General features: G+C 38.5%; 1 protein-coding gene and 3 long non-coding RNA genes across 7 annotated transcripts in view; 2 read left to right on the top strand and 2 right to left on the bottom strand.

Moving 5' to 3' along the window:
• LOC309495394 (polymeric immunoglobulin receptor-like) overlaps positions 1-7,330 on the bottom strand; it is a 66,605-nt gene extending 59,275 nt beyond the window's left edge. The window contains exons 1-7 of the mRNA XM_082165137.1: positions 6,180-7,330; positions 5,767-6,081; positions 4,856-5,191; positions 4,472-4,777; positions 4,056-4,370; positions 3,676-3,978; positions 3,305-3,607 (exon numbers count right to left, since the gene is read on the bottom strand). Of these exons, the coding sequence (XP_082021263.1) occupies positions 3,305-3,607; positions 3,676-3,978; positions 4,056-4,370; positions 4,472-4,777; positions 4,856-5,191; positions 5,767-6,081; positions 6,180-6,231 (1,930 nt within the window). The 5' untranslated portion in view covers positions 6,232-7,330. The remainder of the gene's footprint in view (positions 1-3,304; positions 3,608-3,675; positions 3,979-4,055; positions 4,371-4,471; positions 4,778-4,855; positions 5,192-5,766; positions 6,082-6,179) is intronic.
• On the top strand, positions 4,248-5,978 carry LOC309495506. Its single transcript, XR_014204702.1, has 3 exons — positions 4,248-4,309; positions 5,363-5,455; positions 5,849-5,978. It is a non-coding gene; the product is annotated as an uncharacterized lncRNA (long non-coding RNA).
• A 1,638-nt stretch (positions 7,331-8,968) lies between the features above and the next one.
• On the top strand, positions 8,969-11,782 carry LOC309495502. Of its 3 annotated transcripts, XR_014204696.1 has the most exons (6): positions 8,969-9,155; positions 9,491-9,583; positions 9,674-10,397; positions 10,546-10,610; positions 10,693-10,851; positions 10,940-11,782. It is a non-coding gene; the product is annotated as an uncharacterized lncRNA (long non-coding RNA). The 3 variants fall into 3 exon arrangements; XR_014204695.1 differs by having other exon boundaries at positions 9,674-9,960; positions 10,056-10,851; XR_014204697.1 differs by having other exon boundaries at positions 9,674-10,851.
• A 2,027-nt stretch (positions 11,783-13,809) lies between these two features.
• On the bottom strand, positions 13,810-16,290 carry LOC309494879. 2 transcript variants are annotated; one of them, XR_014204462.1, is made up of 3 exons: positions 16,165-16,290; positions 14,573-15,745; positions 13,810-14,401 (listed from the first exon to the last, which is right to left on the bottom strand). It is a non-coding gene; the product is annotated as an uncharacterized lncRNA (long non-coding RNA). The 2 variants fall into 2 exon arrangements; XR_014204463.1 differs by lacking the exon at positions 13,810-14,401 and having other exon boundaries at positions 14,431-15,745.
• Between the last annotated feature and the right edge of the window lie 4,627 nt (positions 16,291-20,917).

Here is a 20,917-nt window from a genome sequence, read left to right as displayed (position 1 = left end):
GCCTGTTGAATTGCACTACTTGAAAAAAAATAGGCATTGCATTAACCATGCTTGCATTTTAATGCATTGTATTTTTAGTGCTTACATTTTTATGGGCTGAAATTCAACATGGTTGAATATTTAAGCTGTGAATATTTCAATTAAAAACATTTCAAACACCTTTTCATTATTAAAAATTCAATAATCCATATTCACCTTTCATATTTCACTTCCAAAATATTCAAACTGTTTAAAAATACAACCAATAATATTCAACAGGCAATTTTCGGTCCATTTTATTTCGCTTTGCAAATTCGCTTCCACAAATTCAGTGGTTCAAATTCGACAGTAAATTCAACATTGACGTCCAGGAACTGCAGGAAAAGCAGTAGATTGCCGAGCATACTCTCCATCTGCTGTTAGTCGACCTCACCAGCAGCTGTTAGTCGACCTCACCATCAGATGGTGCAAAAGCGCTTGTTGCTGACGAAGACATTCATTCATAAAATGAAAATGATTATCTGTGTCAGTATGCGGAAAAGATGATAAACACACAAAAGCTGTGTTTATGTTTCATTCAATAACTTCATTGTTACTTTCCCTGTGTATTCTACATGTCATCAGCTTTCTCTACCATGAACAGGATTATAATCGGTTTCCCTCAATACCTCATACTCAAGGATTTCCCTTCCGTTGATAGTGATATGAAAGACCAATCTTGCACCTTATTAGGGAAGTAGGCTGTAGGCTATTATATAGGCTACAGGCAAGAAGATGGACTCAGAATATGAACTTAACGCGCAAAGTTTCATGCTGAGCGTTTCGTGATATACTGGCATAAAATCAACACATACATAGTATGCATACGTGTATTGCATTAGCTTAAACTGTCACAGCACTTGCATATTGTTGTCCTATTGTTAGTTTAACTGTAAATCGCTTTGGATAAAAGCTTCTGCTAAATGACTAAATGTAAAATTGGCTTGACATTGGACATTTGCACATTTAGGGACCGTCTCTAAAGTTGCATACAACATTGGCATAAACGTTTCTAACTTCAATAGCAAACTTAAATTTATTTGAATAAATATAAAAAATCCAAAGGGTGCGCATTATGCCTGACACTAAATGAACACTTTACAGTTGGTTTTATGACTGTAAGTCGTTCTATTCAAATGCTATCGGAGTTAGAAACGTGTATACCAAAGTCGTATACACTTTAGAGACGGTCCCTAAATGTGCGAATGTCCAACATCAAGCCATCTGTATGCCAGTCTATCACTGGGAAACGCTCAGCATTAAGCTTTGCGCGTTATTCTGAGTCCATCTGCTTGCCTGCGAGTTTGGTCTTTTACATCACTGTAGTCCATTAAGCTACGTTAAGTTGTATATGTCCAGCAGGGGAATCCTTATGAGGGAAACCCTAATAGCCTGCATGCAGCACATCGCCCCAATATAAAGTTAAGGCAACTAAACAACTAAGAGAAATATATGTCAACCTCAAAAATGTAACATTGGATCTGTATATCCGCATCGGGGAATAACATTATAATCTCGTTCACGATAGAGAGAGATGCATGTAGGCTACACAGGAAAAGTAACCGTGAAGACACTGAATTTAACATAAAACAGCCGTCATAATAATCATAAATACACTTACATTGCTGTAAAGGAGTTTTATGAATGAATGACTTGTTCTAACTGTTGCTGGTCTTCAACAAGCGCTTTTGCACCATCTGATGGTGAGGTCGACTAACAGCAGATGGAGAGTATGCTCGGCAATCTACTGCTTTTCCTGCAGTTCCTGGACGTCAATGTTGAATTTACTGTCGAATTTGAACCACTGAATTTGTGGAAGCGAATTTGCAAAGCGAAATAAAATGGACCGAAAATTGCCTGTTGAATATTATTGGTTGTATTTTTAAACAGTTTGAATATTTTGGAAGTGAAATATGAAAGGTGAATATGGATTATTGAATTTGTAATAATGAAAAGGTGTTTGAAATGTTTTTAATTGAAATATTCACAGCTTAAATATTCAACCATGTTGAATTTCAGCCCATAAAAATGTAAGCACTAAAAATACAATACATTAAAATGCAAGCATGGTTAATGCAATGCCTATTTTTTTTCAAGTAGTGCAATTCAACAGGCTTTTTATTTCAAAAACATTTGACATTATTCTACTTCCATACACATGCTCTCAATCACAGGCAGTTCAAAAATCTAATTGCTGAGCTTGATGAAGATCTTCCATCTGATCTGCTTCTTCACTGTGCTGTAAGATGGCTTTCAAGAGGTAATGTGCTTTCTCGTTTTTTTGAGCTTTTAAATCCAGTGAAGCTGTTTCTCGCAGAGAAACATAAGGACTATCCTGAGCTACGTGATCCCCAGTGGATTTCGCACTTGGCTTTTTTGGTCGACATGCTGCATTATCTGAATGGCCTCAATGTGGATCTGCAAGGGAAGTTAAAGATGGTGTCTGACCTGGTGCAGAGTATTTTCACATTTGTCAACAAACTCAAGCTGTTCAAGACTCATCTACAAAAGAGGCAGTTGACACATTTTCCATCCTTGTTGAAGGCAAGTGGACAAGCAGCAGAGGTTGTAAACGGGAGTACTGCACGGTATGCAACACTGCTTGAAAATCTCGAACAGAGTTTTGAGGACAGATTCTCCGGCCTACGCCAAAAAAGACCACAAATTTAATTTCTTATCAACCCATTCACTGCTGAATCAGACTGTTTAAAAGCCCCTTTAGTGGAAGATGAAGCAGCAACTCAGCTTGAAATGATTGAACTTTCTGAGGATGACAGACTTAAAAGTGTTCTGAGGGAAGGAACCGTGGAGTTTTGGAAGATTGTGCCGAATGAGAGATATCCCAATGTCAAAAAGGCTGCAGTCAAACTATTGTCAATGTTTGGGTCAACTTACATGTGTGAATCACTTTTTTCAACACTGAAACAAGTGAAATCAAAGCATCGCTCTGTCCTGACTGACACACATGTGAAAGAATTACTACGAGTAGCCACAACTGAATACAAGCCAGACTTAACAAAGATTGTGGAAACCAAGGAGTGCCAGGTGTCCCACTGAGTCATGTAACCTTTTAGGTAGGCTGATACTATGACAAACATTGACAAACATTAAAATCCATGAAAACTATTGTGTGATATATAATTAGTAATTGTAATACTGATGTTTTGCTCAATATTAATATAGGGGGAGATTTGTTAGTGTTTCATTTTCTATTATTTTGGAATTTAAAAGGTTTTCTCGTATGTTTGAGTATTTGTGGTCACCATTGTGCTGAAAGATGTTTTACCTTGAGTCACATTCAGATTAACTTCAGTGAATACGAACGACCCAGAAGTCTCCTCTGCGCACCAGTATTTCCCAGAATCCTCTACTTTCAGATTGCTGATGTTCACAGTAAAGACTCCAGCTGAGGTTTCGTCCGTCAGAGAGAAGCGGCCGTTTGTTCTCGTATTGGATGAAACACGAACTCCGTCTCGGACACAGATGTTGGGCGGATCTCCTCTGCAGAAAAGCCTCTGTGTTTGAGTCCTGACGTTCTTACATCTGATGGACACTGATCCTCCGACAGACGCTTCATGAGTGAAGAGCGCTGGAGAGAACAAACACATGAGGATGATGACAGAAAACATTGAGATGTTCCCCAGAAAACACTCTCACCATCTTTCAGGACGATCATGAGCTCAATGGGAAGGTTAAACGCTTCTTTCACTGCACACCAGTATATCCCAGCATCCTCTGCTCTCAGGTCACTCAAGGTCACAGTGAAGAGATTGAGTTCAGTCTCGTCCTTTACTGAAATATTTGGATTATTAACATGGGCTTCATCGGATTGAATGATATGTTGAGCATCTGGAGTGAAACACTTTCCTTTACAAAGATGCTTTATTTCTGTTGAATGGTTTCCATCATAAGGGCATTTGATCTCAGATGAATCTCCTTCACGTCCGACCACTGGAGGCACTAATAGTCAAAGAAAATATGTATTTATATGCTGTATTATATGCATATGTTATTTGATTTATGGTCACTGTACGTACTAGTTAAAGTGAGTTGATGTTGATTGGTGAGAGAGACAGAAGTCAGATGTGTGTCTCTGGTTTCGGCTCCACACCAGTAAACTCCAGCATCTCTCACGCTCACATTACTGATGCTCACTGTAAAAACTCCTGCTGGACTGGCAGAAAACTCAAAGCGTTTCTTCTCTGATGAACTGATGCTTTCACAGATCTTCTCCTTGTTCTCTTTGCAGATGTGTGTGAAGGTCTTGTCGTGCTTCTCGGGGAAATTGCAGGTGAGTTTCACACTTTCACCAATAATAGCAGATGCTTTGCTTGATGCAGGAAAATTATCAACTATACACACACACAAAACAATGAAAAATATACAATATTAAAAAAAGCTATCTGTCTTATTTCAAGTCTCTAAAATGAAGGTCCTCCCAGAAGCTCTTTACCTTGATTTACTGTCAGTTTAATCTCAGTGAACAGATCATGATCAGTGATATTCACTCCACATCTGTACGTCGCTTCATCAGCCGCGGTTAAATCACTGATGAAAACCTTCAAACGTCCTTCACTGGAATCATCATACATGTGCACTTTATCATGACGAACCCACTGATTCTGTTCTTCAACGAGGATCTTCTGAGATGAATCTTTCTGGATAAACTTCTTGTTACCTTTGAATTTTTGTGGAAATTTACACGTGATGAAGACTGATTTACTGGAGTAGGCCTGAACCTGGACAGACGTGATTTTACCTGCAAAATGAGATTTATATGTTGATTTATTATATTTAGAGCTGTAATGATTCTTTAGTTAAACGAAACTAAACTCACCAGAAACATTCAGCTGAATCTCTTTAATGAAGGCTATGTGAGTACTTGATTGATGTGATCCATCTCTCTCCACTCCACATAAATAAACTCCACCGTCCGCTGCAGAAATATCTCTAATGGTCACAGTAAAATGATCTTCATGACTGTCAGACAGACTGAACTTCTCCTCAGATGATTGTGATGATCGTGAACTGTTCAGAACATGGACAGGATCCTCGTTCAGTCTGTAGAAAACTTTGGTGTGTGTTTTAAACTTCTCATCATATTCACAGCGGAAAGTGATCGTCTTTTGTCCAAGATACTCGTCCCGGATAACAGACTTTCCACAACGAGACCCTGAAAATGATTTCAACAAAACCTTGTGATGAACTTAAATCTAAAATATTATTAGTGTTATTAAAGGTGCACTAGGGAACTTTGACCTCTCTATCGCCATCTCTGTGTGAAACATACAATGTCATGATCCTTGCAGTGTTTTTTTTAAATGTGTATTATGGTTGTTTTTAGGTATATTTATAGTTGCCTGTGATCAGAGTCGTGACATCCTACATCAAGACATACTGACAGAAAAACACACATCTGAAAATGTAATCTGAACAGGTACGTTACATATATATTTTTTTGTTTTTACAGAGGAAACATGAACATGCAAAGAAGAATGACATAAAACATAAAACTGACATTTTCCCTGCATAATCCAACCTGACAGCTCAAACTATGGATTATTATTATAATCTGACCATTTTGAATCATTGTAAGGTATGGAAATGGTTTTTGGAGTATGGTTTTGATTTTTTTTTTTCCAGCAATTATTATAATTTTTTTTTTTTTTTTTTACTCAATCTTCCGTACTGCACCTTTAATACTTTAATAAATAATTGCTGTAGGAAGTCATAAAGTGTCACACATACCTGTTTTCTCCACTAACGTAACATCATGACTCCATGTCTGATTGTTTCCACATGTATATCCCCCATCATCCTCTCTGCTGAGGTTCCTGATAAACACTGTGAAGAATCTGCTGTTTCCATCATCATACAGAGCGAATCTCCCGTTATAAACCCATCGCCTCTGAACATCAGTACTGATGCCCATCTTACAGCTCCTGTCTCTGCAGAAATACTTCACTTTATGTTGATCATTAGTCTTGCTCTCCTTCTTGTACATGCACTTGAACATTAAACTCCCTCCAGCGCATCCAAACACACTGAAACAAAGTACTTGACCTGCCAAACACAAGTTCATTTGCTCTGGGTTATTATATATCATCAATCTGGGTAATATATTATATTATGTGACCCAGACTGAGCAGTGAAGAACTGACCTGAGATCAGGCAGAGGGTGATGAAGATGAAGATGATGATGACAGCCTTCATTCCAGATTGACTTCAGTCTCAGATATCCAGAGAAAAACCAGATCTGATCCCAATCCAGTGAAAGCAAGAACTGATCAAATGTGTTTCTTGAATGCGATGTAAGTCACTATCATTAGAAGTGCACAGATCGTCCGTCAGTCTTTCTCATGTTTCTTCTTCCTTATTCTCTAACGGTTCCACCCAGATCTGCACTGTTAACAGGGCGGAGAGTGTTGAGATGTGTGTGAAAGACAAGCAGAGAAACACAGATGATGTGAATAAAAACATTGCTGATGTGCATCTCAAGACAAAACAACGACAGTGATGTATTTTAAGATATGCCAGTGCAAGTTTCATTTAAAACAGGCATTTTAGTCTGGGACTAGGCTTAAGGCTTGTCTTAAGAATGGGGGAAGTGTCATTTGCATGTAATTTATTATGATCTATTTGTGGATCCCACATTATTTCACTTCTGCTTTCAGAGGAAATCAAAATCACCCACATCTTCTTGTAAACATTTTCTCTTGACACACATTGAGGGTTTAAGGCAGGGATGTCCAATTCTGCTCCTGGAGGGCCACTGTCCATTGCAGAAGCATTTCTGATGTTTATGATTGTGTTTGCTCATGTCTCATTCATGTCTATTTTTCTAAAATATAGATAAATGTATGTCCCTTTTACGCATATCCACCTTATTTTGTGAGGCAATAAGCTATTTTATAGCCGTTATAGGCAAATGGTTAAAAGAATAACAAAGTGCAGTAAATGGCAAAATGCCATGATATCGCATACAGTTTGCAATATTGAAATAAATTGTAACGGTCACCAGCTGGAGTGCCCTTGAGAGCCCGTGGACTATTCTCTTGCCTCTGACCCCTGCCTGTCTTGTTTTGTTTTTGTTTGTTTGTTTGTTTGTTTGTTTGTTTGGACTGCCTACCTGTGTTTTGACCCATTGCCTGTTTATTGGATTACGTGTCTGGATTGCCTCTTAATAAAAGCTGCATTTGGATCTCCCCTTTGAGTCTCGGAGCAGTTTCATGATAGAAATATTAGGACCCCAGCTTTATGTAGATTACAGTACAGATACAGTAGATTTTTTCTGTAGGCTATATTAAAAAAATTAAAAAGATGTTCAAATTAATCTGAAGGGAGGAATATTTACAAAAGATATAATTTGTAAGGATTTACAAAAGATATAACAATCTGAAACTGCACTTCATGACCCTTTTAAGAATGTTTAGATATTTGTAATGTAAAACGAGACAAAAATGCATTTTATTTATTTATTTTTGCAGTGTAAACCAGGTGAGCACGTAGAGAACACGTTCTCAATTGAAACGGCGACCTGGCCAAGATAAAGCGAGGTGCAATATAACAAATAGTTACACATAAAATTACACAAATTACACATTAAATACACAAGGAAATAAAATTATAAATAAAATACAAGTTTTCTGGACAATAGAATAAACAGTGTCGATATATAAACAATTAGTGCAAAAATCTATAATAAAGGGAACAAGTTGTTATTTAAAATAGCAAGGCAACTACATAAGTAGTATATGATACTGGGCATAATTGTGCAAGTAAAATATTGTGCAAATAGCATACAACACATAATGCGCAAGACAGTGCCAGCAGGGTACCAAAGAACAAAAGGCACTAGAGCAGAGGTAAATTGAGTGTGAAATTATAGGAAGGGGGGTCAACATGTGCAACGAACAGGCAGAAGATCTGATAGTCGTGCTTTAAAGGAAGTGAGAGAGATGGTGTTCTCAAGTTTCAGAGTCTTTTGAGAACTCATTCCAGTCGCATGCAGCTGCAAACTGGAAGAAGCTACAGCCGAAAGAGTAAGAGCCATCGGAGTGTCCTGTAGATGTAAACAGTGAGAGATCTTCTGGCCTATAACAACTGTTTCTGGGGTTTTAATTACGGCCCTGTGCTCCTGAGAGAGAGTGTGTGATCCTCATGTCATCCACTCGACCAGTCACGGATATAACCAGTCTCAGCACCTAAGAGTCACACCTGCCACAAGATCTCTCACTGTTTTCATCTACCGGACACTCCGATTGATTCATGAGAGCACACAGAGAGTGCAATCCTGCTCTTATTTAACCTTTTGTCATCTTATCATCTTATCTTATATTTTATTTGTTCTTTTTGCCCGTAATGGAGCGTGTCTCATGGCTCTTACTAAGCGTCGCACCTGCCACAAGATCTCTCACTGTTTACATCTACCAGACACTCCGATTGATACACGAGAGTCAAAGTGTCAATACTCTTTACTTTTAAACAAAACAATTCAAAACGAAAAGAAATAGGCTATACTCTCAGATTATAATTACAAATTTACACATTTTTTACGGTTTTCTCCTTCAGTGATTCTGCTTGTTAACATCAGGTGTCTTCAATAATGCTCAATCATCACTAAATTAATCACCTAATTATCTCATTAACTTTAACTCTGCTTCAGTGTTACTTATAACACTCTGAGTGTGGACTCATATAAACACTGAGAGTGTTAATTTAACACTGGAGATTTTGCTGTGTAGAAACATACACAAGAAAAACTGACCAAGAGTCCAGAAGTGCTCAGGGTCCAGCAAAAGGAGACCGTTCTACTGTTGATTGTTACCAGTTTTCAGTGTCAATGTTTCCAATAAAAAAAAATAAAAAAATAAAAAAAAAGGTAACAAGTGTGCTGGTTTCCAAAGCTGAACAGTAATAATATATAAAATTTCAATAGGAAAATAAAAATATTAACATAACTTTTCCAACATTTGGACAAAATCTCACATCTCTATTCTGTCGAGAAGAGAGACAGCAATGCCACTGCTAAAATCTCTTACTACACCTCATTGGAACTACGTGACCTGAAAAGCCTTTACCCACCTGACCTCTTGAAAGACACCAGTATGGAGTTGATGCCATGGCTAACTGATAATGTGAGTACCAATTATGCTTACTTCATGTTTGTAATATTAGTTTAATTTAATGTACTTGATACACTTATTATCTAAAATGTGATGTTAAACTTTTAAGACATGTACAGTAGATATTGAAATAGACATCATAACACATATTGAATACATTTTCCTACAATGTATCTTCATATTGTGCTTTAAAGGCTGTAAATTGTCGTGTTGCACAAATTGCACAGTCATTTTCATAAACGTAATCAAGTGTTCCTATTGTGTGCTTTATTCAACACACACGTTATGTGACAGATGTAGTGCATTTTCCTTTATACAATTTACATGTAATTTTGTTCTATCCTTAGTTTATAGTCTTGATGACTGACACATTCATTTTGTGGCATAGAGACTGGATTGCTTCAAAAACAGTTTCATTTTCTCATTTGAAAATTCTTCAGGTACTGTACAATTTGTGCTATCCTGTTTCTACATCCCGTGAATGTATGTAATGACACAGGATAATGTGTTCCCTATTTCTTTCAATACAGAATGATGCACAGAAAATTCTGTTTCCAAGAATTATTGGTGGCCAGACACCAGAGAAAGGATGCCACTTCATTATTTGGGTTACAACTTGAAAAGTGTTAATCACATGATGAAGAAATTAGATAATAAAGAGACTGTACAGAGAAGCCACAATTTTGTAAATAAATGAATTTTGCATTTGTAAGCGTACAGGTTTTTGACAAGACAGAAAAAAAAAAAAAAAAAAAAAAAAGAAGAATTTAGCTCAGCACTACATTAACATTTCAGCAGCAGACATGGACATTCTGAAGTACGATCCATCATTTATTTAATATTTGTACACATTTTTTTAAACAAAATATTTAATGACTTGGTTGCCTACTTTACATTCATTTTATTTCCCAGAGATGCGTTTAGAAATCTAGACTCCCTGGAAGGGTGGACTGTGTGCGATCCGGAGAAATGATGGCAGCAACTGTGGTGTTATTGTTTGCACAGTGGAGTGGACGGAGATTTATGTTCACTACTTTTTACATTAATTGATATTTATATAATAAATACAATGAGTCTTCAATCAAAAACTGTTTAGTACATACAGTACATTATACAAAGCCCTTTACATTTTCATAGACTGCAGAGATGAAAGCAAAAGGTCTCAACATGTCTTCTGAGTTTCTCCACACTGAACAGTTGATTCACCTTAGAGTTTACCATGCTTCGCGTTTGGTTGAAAATATACAAACTGAGGTAAAGCAGAGTCTCAATCTCTAAATTAAATAATGCTTTCTTTTTCTATAAACTGGATGCATGTATGTCTAATATTTGAGTAAAATAAATATTATAATTACCATTTTGTTTAAAATCATATACTAGTTTGCTTCTCTTCTGTTCTTAGGACTTCACACCAAAGATGAGAACTTCTGAGATTGGTGTTTGTGTATTTCAAAAAATCCGGACCAAGTAAGTGACCATACTGCATTTCACCATATTATACTATATAGATTGAGGAGTTATTTAAATGTGCATCTTGTTTCTTCTGCAGAAACATGCATCCAGATGTCAAAACACTGCAATGGATTCAGTGTGACATGTATAATCAGTGGCTGCACTATGACTGTGCTGGCATAAATCCAGCAATGGTCACAAAGGACGTGGCATTCAGCTGAGGATGTGACATTGAAAAGTCATACCCTTATGAGAAGTATGCAGTTTACATTTTCAAACAAACTTCACTCACTACATTAAAAATCTATTGAATGCTTTTGTAACCATCCCATTTCTTTTTACAGAACTCTATCAATGTTGAAGCAGGGATTGGTGGTGAACGTAGTGACAGATCAGGACATTATGGTAAATAACATGAATACTTCATCACACCAATAACTGAATAAATGTGACTTACCTTTTGTAAAGTGCTTATCTGCATATCCAAGCTTTGTGACCATTTACATGCATATCTGTTGGAATTTTTTGGAAGGGAACAATTCGAAAAATTATATATATTTGTTACACTTATTGTTTCAAAGAGATACTGTATGATTTCCCCCCCCCGAAACATTTAGATAACACTTATTTTGAATGAACCATTTCTTCACATTGTAGGAACTACACAGTGGCTTGACAAGTGGCACAATAAGATCAAACAGGATGTTTTTGCATAAACATCCAACATTTGCCAATAAGCTGAAGATGAAACTTAATGAAAGGATTTCTCTTTTTGATGAACAACAGGTAAAACAATTTTATAAACAAACAAACAAATAACTTTTGTAGGAAAAACAACAAATATAAACAATTATTTACTAGCATACACTTCAGATATAACAAATATACTGTAACAACGTTGAATGCAATGCCTTTTGCCAACAGACAGAGGGGATCATTGATAGAACTCAAAAAGTCACAAAGATTGACATGACAGAGTTAAGCAATACATCCTACATTTCGGAAGTACTAACTCCTGAGGTAAATTTTTTTGATAATTTTGTTTGCTTATGACTCGCTTCATGGGTAATTCGTAAACCAAATTAAATGCATTGTAAATGGTCGTCCTCTCTTTCCCCTCTGGGTCTTTCAAAGGTAACCCTATTAATCCTAAAAGACAGAGGGCTTCCACAGGTTCCAGGCAGAAACCGTTTAAAATGGCATTTTTTGTTCCCTTTTTTCTGATTTTAGTATTCGCTCTATAGCTTTGTCTATTCTATGTGTTTTATTAACCTTTAAATAATTAAACTCTTATAATTTTTACAGAGCATCCAAAGATTTTGATCCAGAATGGTTCTGATGAGAAAGGGATGCCTCCTGTTGCTGTGCCACACACATTGTGCTACGGTCAGGACTTTTTTTCTCTGTGCCGGTGACTGATCGAGTGGCAGGCGCTGTGACAGACACATATATCCGTGACTGATCGAGTGGCAGGCGCTGTGACAGACACATATATCCGTGACTGATCGAGTGGCAGGCGCTGTGACAGACACATATATCCGTGACTGATCGAGTGGCAGGCGCTGTGACAGACACATATATCCGTGACTGGTCGAGTGGCAGGCGCTGTGACAGGCACATATATCCGTGACTGGTCGAGTGGCAGGCGCTGTGACAGACACATATATCCGTGACTGATCGAGTGGCAGGCGCTGTGACAGACACATATCCGTGACTGGTCGAGTGGCAGGCGCTGTGACAGACACATATATCCGTGACTGGTCGAGTGGCAGGCGCTGTGACAGACACATATATCCGTGACTGGTCGAGTGGCAGGCGCTGTGACAGACACATATATCCGTGACTGGTCGAGTGGCAGGCGCTGTGACAGACACATATATCCGTGACTGGTCGAGTGGCAGGCGCTGTGACAGACACATATATCCGTGACTGGTCGAGTAGCAGGCGCTGTGACAGACACATATATCCGTGACTGGTCGAGTGGCAGGCGCTGTGACAGACACATATATCCGTGACTGGTCGAGTGGCAGGCGCTGTGACAGACACATATATCCGTGACTGGTCGAGTAGCAGGCGCTGTGACAGACACATATATCCGTGACTGGTCGAGTGGCAGGCGCTGTGACAGACACATATATCCGTGACTGGTCGAGTGGCAGGCGCTGTGACAGACACATATATCCGTGACTGATCGAGTGGCAGGCGCTGTGACAGACACATATATCCGTGACTGGTCGAGTGGCAGGCGCTGTGACAGACACATATATCCGTGACTGGTCGAGTGGCAGGCGCTGTGACAGACACATATATCCGTGACTGATCGAGTGGCAGGCGCTGTGACAGACACATATATCCGTGACTGGTCGAGTGGCAGGTGCTGTGACAGACACATATATCCGTGACTGGTCGAGTGGCAGGCACATATAACGGTGACTGGTCGAGTGGCAGGCGCTGTGACAGACACATATATCCGTGACTGGTCGAGTGGCAGGCGCTGTGACAGACACATATATCCGTGACTGGTCGAGTGGCAGGCACATATAACGGTGACTGATCGAGTGGCAGGCGCTGTGACAGACACATATATCCGTGACTGGTCGAGTGGCAGGCGCTGTGACAGACACATATATCCGTGACTGGTCGAGTGGCAGGCGCTGTGACAGACACATATATCCGTGACTGATCGAGTGGCAGGCGCTGTGACAGACACATATATCCGTGACTGATCGAGTGGCAGGCGCTGTGACAGACACATATATCCGTGACTGGTCGAGTGGCAGGTGCTGTGACAGACACATATATCCGTGACTGGTCGAGTGGCAGGCACATATAACGGTGACTGGTCGAGTGGCAGGCGCTGTGACAGACACATATATCCGTGACTGATCGAGTGGCAGGCGCTGTGACAGACACATATATCCGTGACTGGTCGAGTGGCAGGCACTGTGACAGACACATATATCCGTGACTGGTCGAGTGGCAGGCGCTGTGACAGACACATATATCCGTGACTGGTCGAGTGGCAGGCACATATAACGGTGACTGATCGAGTGGCAGGCACTGTGACAGACACATATATCCGTGACTGGTCGAGTGGCAGGCGCTGTGACAGGCACATATATCCGTGACTGGTCGAGTGGCAGGCGCTGTGACAGGCACATATATCCGTGACTGGTCGAGTGGCAGGCACATATATCCGTGACTGGTCGAGTGGCAGGCACATATATCCGTGACTGGTCGAGTAGCAGGCACATATAACGGTGACTGATCGAGTGGCAGGCGCTGTGACAGACACATATATCCGTGACTGGTCGAGTAGCAGGCACATATGCGAATGTGAAGTATAGAAGTATGAGTTCTCATCCAGTACAGTGTAATCATGTAAGATGTGTGTTATGTTTCTGCTGTATTCAACGGCAACATTGTGTTGATGTTTTGGGGAAGCCAGTAGTTTTAATGCCATTTATGTTGTAATGAGTGTGATTGTGATAAGAAAGAAGCATTGTTTGTTAGAGCATATCTTTTATTTGTTTGTTACAGACCACACACTCATATGCTGACACTTCTCAGGACATAAAGCAAAGACGATACCACTCAGCGCCAGTATTCATGCTCATCTTCAGTCTGTGCACAGAGAGCACTGTTTAATACAACCCTTTATGATCTGGCTCCCACTCTTCATATGCTTGTATACATAAATCTGTTAAACTGGATTCCTTCTCCGACTTTGGTGTTCTTACCGGCACACCCGGACCAGCTCCACCTCATTAGCAACAGCTAGCACCTTACAGTCCTTAGCCCCTCAGCTACAATAATAAACAAACAAACAAAAATGCACTTTGATTTTGATCAGTTTTATTCTTTCAGAAAATACAAGACTTTTTATATGCCTAAAATCTTTGTGGTCTATTACAATCCAGAACAGGATCCTCATCCTCCAGATTTATATCATTCATTATGTGCATCATTTGTGTCACCTGTGTTGTGCATCAGCTCAACATCACCGGCCAGCCTGGAGATCTGATGCCAGCTGTGCCAACAGTGCCAATCTTCAGCAGAACCTGAAACAAAGAAATCACTGTTTATGCACAGTTTCTGCACTGTAATAATATCCATTTCACAATATCAAAATGTAGATTTACTGAAATTACCATTTTATTCAACTTATGCATAGTTGGAAAGTTCATGCTTGCCATATACAAAACGTTTGACATTTATTTTCAAATAATAGTTAATCAGATTGGTTGCTGTCCTTTCACATTTCAAACTAATAATAACTCTATCAAAAAAATGTGTATAAATATTATAAATGCTGTAATACAGTAACGTTATGATTCTCCAACTACAGGCACTTTTGTGTCCTTGGCTTTTTTTTGTAAATAAATAAACAAACAAATACACAAATAAATTTCCCTTATGAATTTCATGGTCCAACATCCTAGTAACCACCAAATATTGCCCCTGTTTCCTTTTAAAAATGTTTTTGCAAGGCTGTTTATTAGCAGATTTTGCAGTTTTATGCTTGTCCCCAACCCAGACTGGCCCTCTTTAAATTATATTAAAGGGTTGATTTAAAAAGATGTTTTAACATGTTTGTGTAACCCTACAGTGGTAGTTCTGCTTGTAGGCAGGCTAAGAACCTATTGTAGGAGTTATCTAAATCTAGATTCGATGAGGAGGTTGGTCATGTACTAATCATATGGTCAAAAGACTCACAGATTCCACTCCAAAGGAAGCACAGGACAATAGATCAAAGTTTGAATGTTAGCTCTTATTCAAATTATTTTTCTTATTTTCTTATTCAAAATTCAATATTTAGGCCTAGTTCAGTTCACACAGCATTAGTACCATTGATGTTAACAAATCGGCCACAACTTTTGAGATCTCATGAAACAAAAACAAAAGGGAAAATCTTGCAAAGAAAATTTAGTTACCCTTGAGTGCACTCAAAATATTTTAACTGTCCAACCACCCTTCAATACTTAGCATCCATATCAAACCACCCAATGGAACTGTTGCAGCGCTGTTAGTTGAGGCAGTGGACCAGGGGACCAGGCACCAGGGCGAACAGAGAGGAATTCAGCTTCGGTGGAAAGAACACCAGGGATCCCGGACCAGAAGAAGCAAAAAAAAACAAAAAAAAAAACAGTCTACACAAAAATGTGCAGAAAATTAACTAATGTTCAACTAAATGTCATTTTTCCATCTTTTCATCATTTAAAAGTCCATATGTTCAATAATACAACTTAAAATTAAAATCAATAAAATGGAATTGGACAAACAAAAGTACAGTATAGCATAGTAACTCAAAATTGACATACTGTACTTGACTCAAAACAAAATTATTTCCTTTCAAAATGCATTTTTCATTGTACCAAAATATACAACAGATGTACAACTAGAATATCCAACAAAATGTACCTGTGGGGTAACATCCACTGCTATTGTAGATAGCCAGACTGTTTTTTTTTTTTTTTTTTTTTATCCACTGTAACGTTGAAATGTAAACTTTTTAGTCATTTCACCATTTTAGCTTCAAAATCAACACAAAATTATAGTTTTCACTCACCGAGATAACTTAGTTTTACAACAGGTGTCGTCTAATTTTCAATGTAGTTCAACCTCGAGGATATATTTCGTTTTCTAAATCAATTTCAATCTTAATATTTACTTCTGCTCTGGCTCCCGTTTTTCCCATAGACAGTATAAGAAGTGGACAGAGTCATCTCATTGGAACTCAGTTGAGACAAGTGAAGCCCGTTTTCAGCGATTTCTTAGGACTTCCGTTCCTGACGCGCAGACTCAAACCGAGCTTGACGACGTAGATGTGACGTGAGCAACCCGTCTGTCTTCTAGTAGCTGTGCCGAGAGAAATCTGAATCATTACCTTCCGAATCTTGCAGAGACGGAGAGTGTGAGTAGGAGCTGTCCATGAGCTAGGAGCAGGAGAAACTTTTGCTAGGTATTCTGATTAATTATTTTGTAATTTTGCCTCTACGTCCCCCCGATTGACCGCGAGCTTCTCCTCCAGTCCATACGGTAATCTCTCTACTGTGCGACAGAGAGTCGTGTGGTTATGACGCAATCGTTAGCCTACTTTTACAAAAACTGCTTCTACGGGGCCATAACGTAAGATACAAGGTAATGGAGCATTTTATACATTGTCGTGTTTCTTTAGAAATAAATAATGGACAAATGGAGTCTTCAAACGCCTCAGATGTAAAGTTATTCGCTGTCAAAGTGACGCCAAAATGAATGGGAGTCAATGGGATGCTAACAGCAGGTGAAGTTCTGCTACAATATGGTGGCACGCGGCCGGCTTCAACTTCCGGTCGACTTCCTTCCCGCTTGGTTTTTCCAGGCTTTTTTGGGCGAATGGCAGAAAACAGCAGAAGAAGAACGTTTCATTGTCCACCTAGTGGCGAACTAGATATTGCACTTTACTCTAGTTTTAAGTGTTCGCATTAAAGGTCATTTCAGGACTTTATTGGGGCAAAATTGACAGGGTTAAATTTGTCTTAAGGACAAATAAAATGAAATAATATCATACCATCGAAATTCCATATGTATATCACCATTTTAAACTATTTTTGGAATAAAATAAGTCTGTCCCCAGGTTTTCCGTCATTTCCACCTCCCTCAACAAAATCCACTTTAATAGATCCACCTTAAATACTTGGTAATAATGGAAATAATAGAGAAAAGGATATATTAGTTGAAGATGAGACTTCAGGCACATGTGCTCTTCAGCACAAGAAAATAAATCAAGGTAACTCAAGCTTTTATCCAGAGTATTTTTATTCAGCGGCATTTCCACTTTGGCTGTAGTTCGGTTGAATTATGTACAACAAATATGAAAATAATGTATTTATGTTTATTACGAGTAAACAACATAATAAGTCCAAAAGTAGCTAAGCCTGACATGAGGGAGTGCTAATATTGCAGAAAAACTGCTAAAATGTCATTTCCACCTCTGAGAAATTACAGCCGTAGCTTTGGACATGATATATGCCGTTGGTGACATCGAGATCAGTGCAAGTCATGGTACCACGAGAGCTGTGGAGAGGATAATAGCATCTAGATGGTTATATCTGCAAAGACTGCCTTTGAAGAGAATGCAGCAAAATATCTAACTGGCCTGACTAGGCCATGTAATGGTATAGATACAGGACATGTTAAAGTGTTTTTTTGTTGTTGTTTTTTTAAGATGTTATAATCTTTAACAAAATGTTTGACATTATTTGACAAGCATACACACATACATGCACACAAAAGACACCGCAATGCACAGAAACACTATAGCCTACAATATGATCAGTTAAGTTTTATTAAACTTTCTATTTAGCCTAATGAAATACATTTGCTGTATCACACTAAAGATATCAGTGTCAATTTACTGCTAAAAATACATTTATTTCAGCCGAAATTACCTGTGTTGTTCTATTTTTATATTGGCCCATTTTGCCTGAATGTTGTGCCGTGGCTCAAGAAGCTGCTGATACTCTATCTCATAATTTTAAAACATGATACTTTTTCGCGCTTAAAAAATAAATATGTTTAAGAGACCCATGCTAATTTATAAAAATATCATTAGATGTCATGCATGGCTTATTTGATGATATTATAAGTAATTTACCAAAACATGGCCCATTTCAGCTGACTTCACCCTACTTTAATGATGTAATTCTATTTAAATATAGTTAAAATGGCAATACTGGCAATGACAATTATATAGTCTACTCCAAATGTCAGCTAATGAAGGAACTTGAACTTGATACCAAGTGCATAGTCTCTGTTCTCTTGGTATCCATGAGTTTATGTCGTCCTTTCTCCATTTCTAAGTCATGGTCACTGAATCGATATTTTGAAAGAAGTTGTCTCTCTTTTAATTGTGTAATTGATCAGTAATTTGCCAATTTTGGGGTTTTAGGCCACGCAATCCAGTTTGGTTCAGAAAACCCATTAACAATGAAAACAAATGTTTATTAATGCTGTAATATATGTGTCCCATAGCCTACACAAGGCCTCTTAAACAGGGCTCTTGGACTATGAGGGCTCCCTGGAACTTACTGTTGGGCCCTGTGTGAATATGAAGGCCCTGTGGAGTTACACATTTAAGAATCTGTATAAGATCTGCTGATCTTATGTCCTTACATAACATAACATGAAAAACTAAGGTAGGGCACATTGAATTTAGCATTTAAGGTTATGATGATGATATCAGCTGTTAATCAAAGTTTCCAGCAAGAGATTTCTGCCAGTCCTGTTCTCTCTATTGTAAGTTAAATGAGTCAGATTACTGAGACTCTCACCCTCTTTAATATATCTTTAATAGATATTGGAGCCCCTGTCCCAGTCTTTGAATAGTTATGCTGACTGGATTAGGATTGGTAACACTCTGAACTCTAGGGCGGGTTCCTAAACCTGTATACTTCATCTGCATGCTTTGTTTAAGGTGGTCACCCAGGTGCTTTGTCTCCATTTCTAAAGCACTGCCCTCTAAATGTATATAAACTACAATGTACACTGCCTTAGTAAGACCTGATGACTGCAGCTACGACAGCTCGTGTTCTCAATGAAGAATCCTGCTGAAGATACAGCCAAGTCTCCTGGTCTTCGCTTCAGAGTTTCCTACAGCCCCAAAACGTCTTACAGAACTTTTGTCCAACCCTGTTTAAAATTATATTTATTAGAGCCACTTTTTGAGCCTATTTTTGTGTGTGAAAGGTATTAGAAAATAACTATTTATTATCACAGCATAACTGCCCATTTTCCCTAAGTTGAAGTGAGACTAAATTTTTAAACATTGCCTAAATTTTATTTGCATATTTTTTGTTGCCTAATTATAAATGATCCAACTAAATGGGCCTAGAGAGAGCAATAGAGTATGTTTTAGCATAGCTATTATTTAACTGTAAAAAGTAAAAGCGTATACCCTTCACTCTACAGTTGTTTGAACGACTGTAAAAGATGCACCTTCTAATAAAAAAGGCAATTAAGCAGAGTGTATATTGGAAATTACAGCTTTTTTTTACTGGTCAAACCAAATTTTAGCAGCTACAGCACTTGAAACCACTGGTCCAATTAGATTGTAATACCTATCACAACTAGACTAGTGACGTCAAAACAATCCACAGGATTTTGTGAGACTGAGGGGTGGAACTCAGTTCTTCTAGATTTGGGGGCAAGATATTTTCTACATTTGAATGCATTAATCTGAACTTTGAGAGTCCTGGGGCCGTATTCACAAAGCATTTTATCTTACCACTAGGAGTACTCCTAAATCGCACTAAAAGATTTTAGCTAGGAGTTTTCTCTTAAAAGTTATTCACAACGCCTTTCAGACCTACTCTTAGTAAAGAAAAATGACAACTCCTAAACTAAGAGTGAGTCTTCGTTGCTATGGATGACGTCATTACTCATGCACGAGCTTGACTGAAGTGACCACCTTGATTGGCTGATGATTGTAACGCGGGAATGATTCCAAACACCTCCCCTACGATGATGAGTGACAGGTGACAGGTCTGAGAATGCGTGCGCTACACAAGTAGTGCGAAGGACGGAAGATGATGAATAACTGAATAAATAGCCTAAATGAATAAAGAGTAAGGCAAAACAAATAGCCTAGTAGCCTAATGAAACATATGGATTGATGCAATATCTTTGCAACATTATTGAATTAATCTGTCACTATATGCCTCTGCCTACGTTTGCAAAGAGAAGAACATTTTAATTTGATTCACAATGAAACGTTACAATTAGTTTACATGCAATGAGTAGCCTAGTTTTGGTTGTTGTTGGTGGCGTTATTGCATCCCTAGTTATGCCTACAATGCGAAATTGTTCCCTCGCGATTGGAAGCTCCTGTAGCGCCGCATTTCAAAACATCGCAACGTGAAATCCCACAAAAAGCGGTTTGTGAATAGGTCTTAGTGAGTTAGGAGTCCTCTCGACTTCTTTTAAGCTGTCCCAGGCTTAGGTGCTACTTTTAGGGCTAAAATGCTTCGTGAATTACTCTTAGTGAAAAAAATTAGGAGTCCTAAAGTTACGAGTGACACGCCCATTATTTTTAGGAGTTGCTCCTAAATTCGCCAGTTAGGAGCTACTTTTAGCCTTAAAATTCTTTGTGAATACGGCCCCAGAACTATAAGAGCTCAAACCCATGTTCAGCAGGCAGCCTATGAATATAAATCAAACTTGCATCATAAGTGTATTGTTATTCTCAAACCATTTGCTGACCAAACAAAATTTCATTAAGTTTAGTAACAACATGTAACAATGTTTACATCAATTAATTTGGATAAATATCAGGTACCGTATAT

Source organism: Leuciscus leuciscus (assembly GCF_965113295.1).
Source record: "Leuciscus leuciscus genome assembly, chromosome: 3".
Classification (NCBI taxonomy): Eukaryota; Metazoa; Chordata; class Actinopteri; order Cypriniformes; family Leuciscidae; genus Leuciscus; species Leuciscus leuciscus.
Note: the sequence above shows the minus strand (reverse complement) of the source record. Positions and strands in the feature narration are given on the sequence as shown.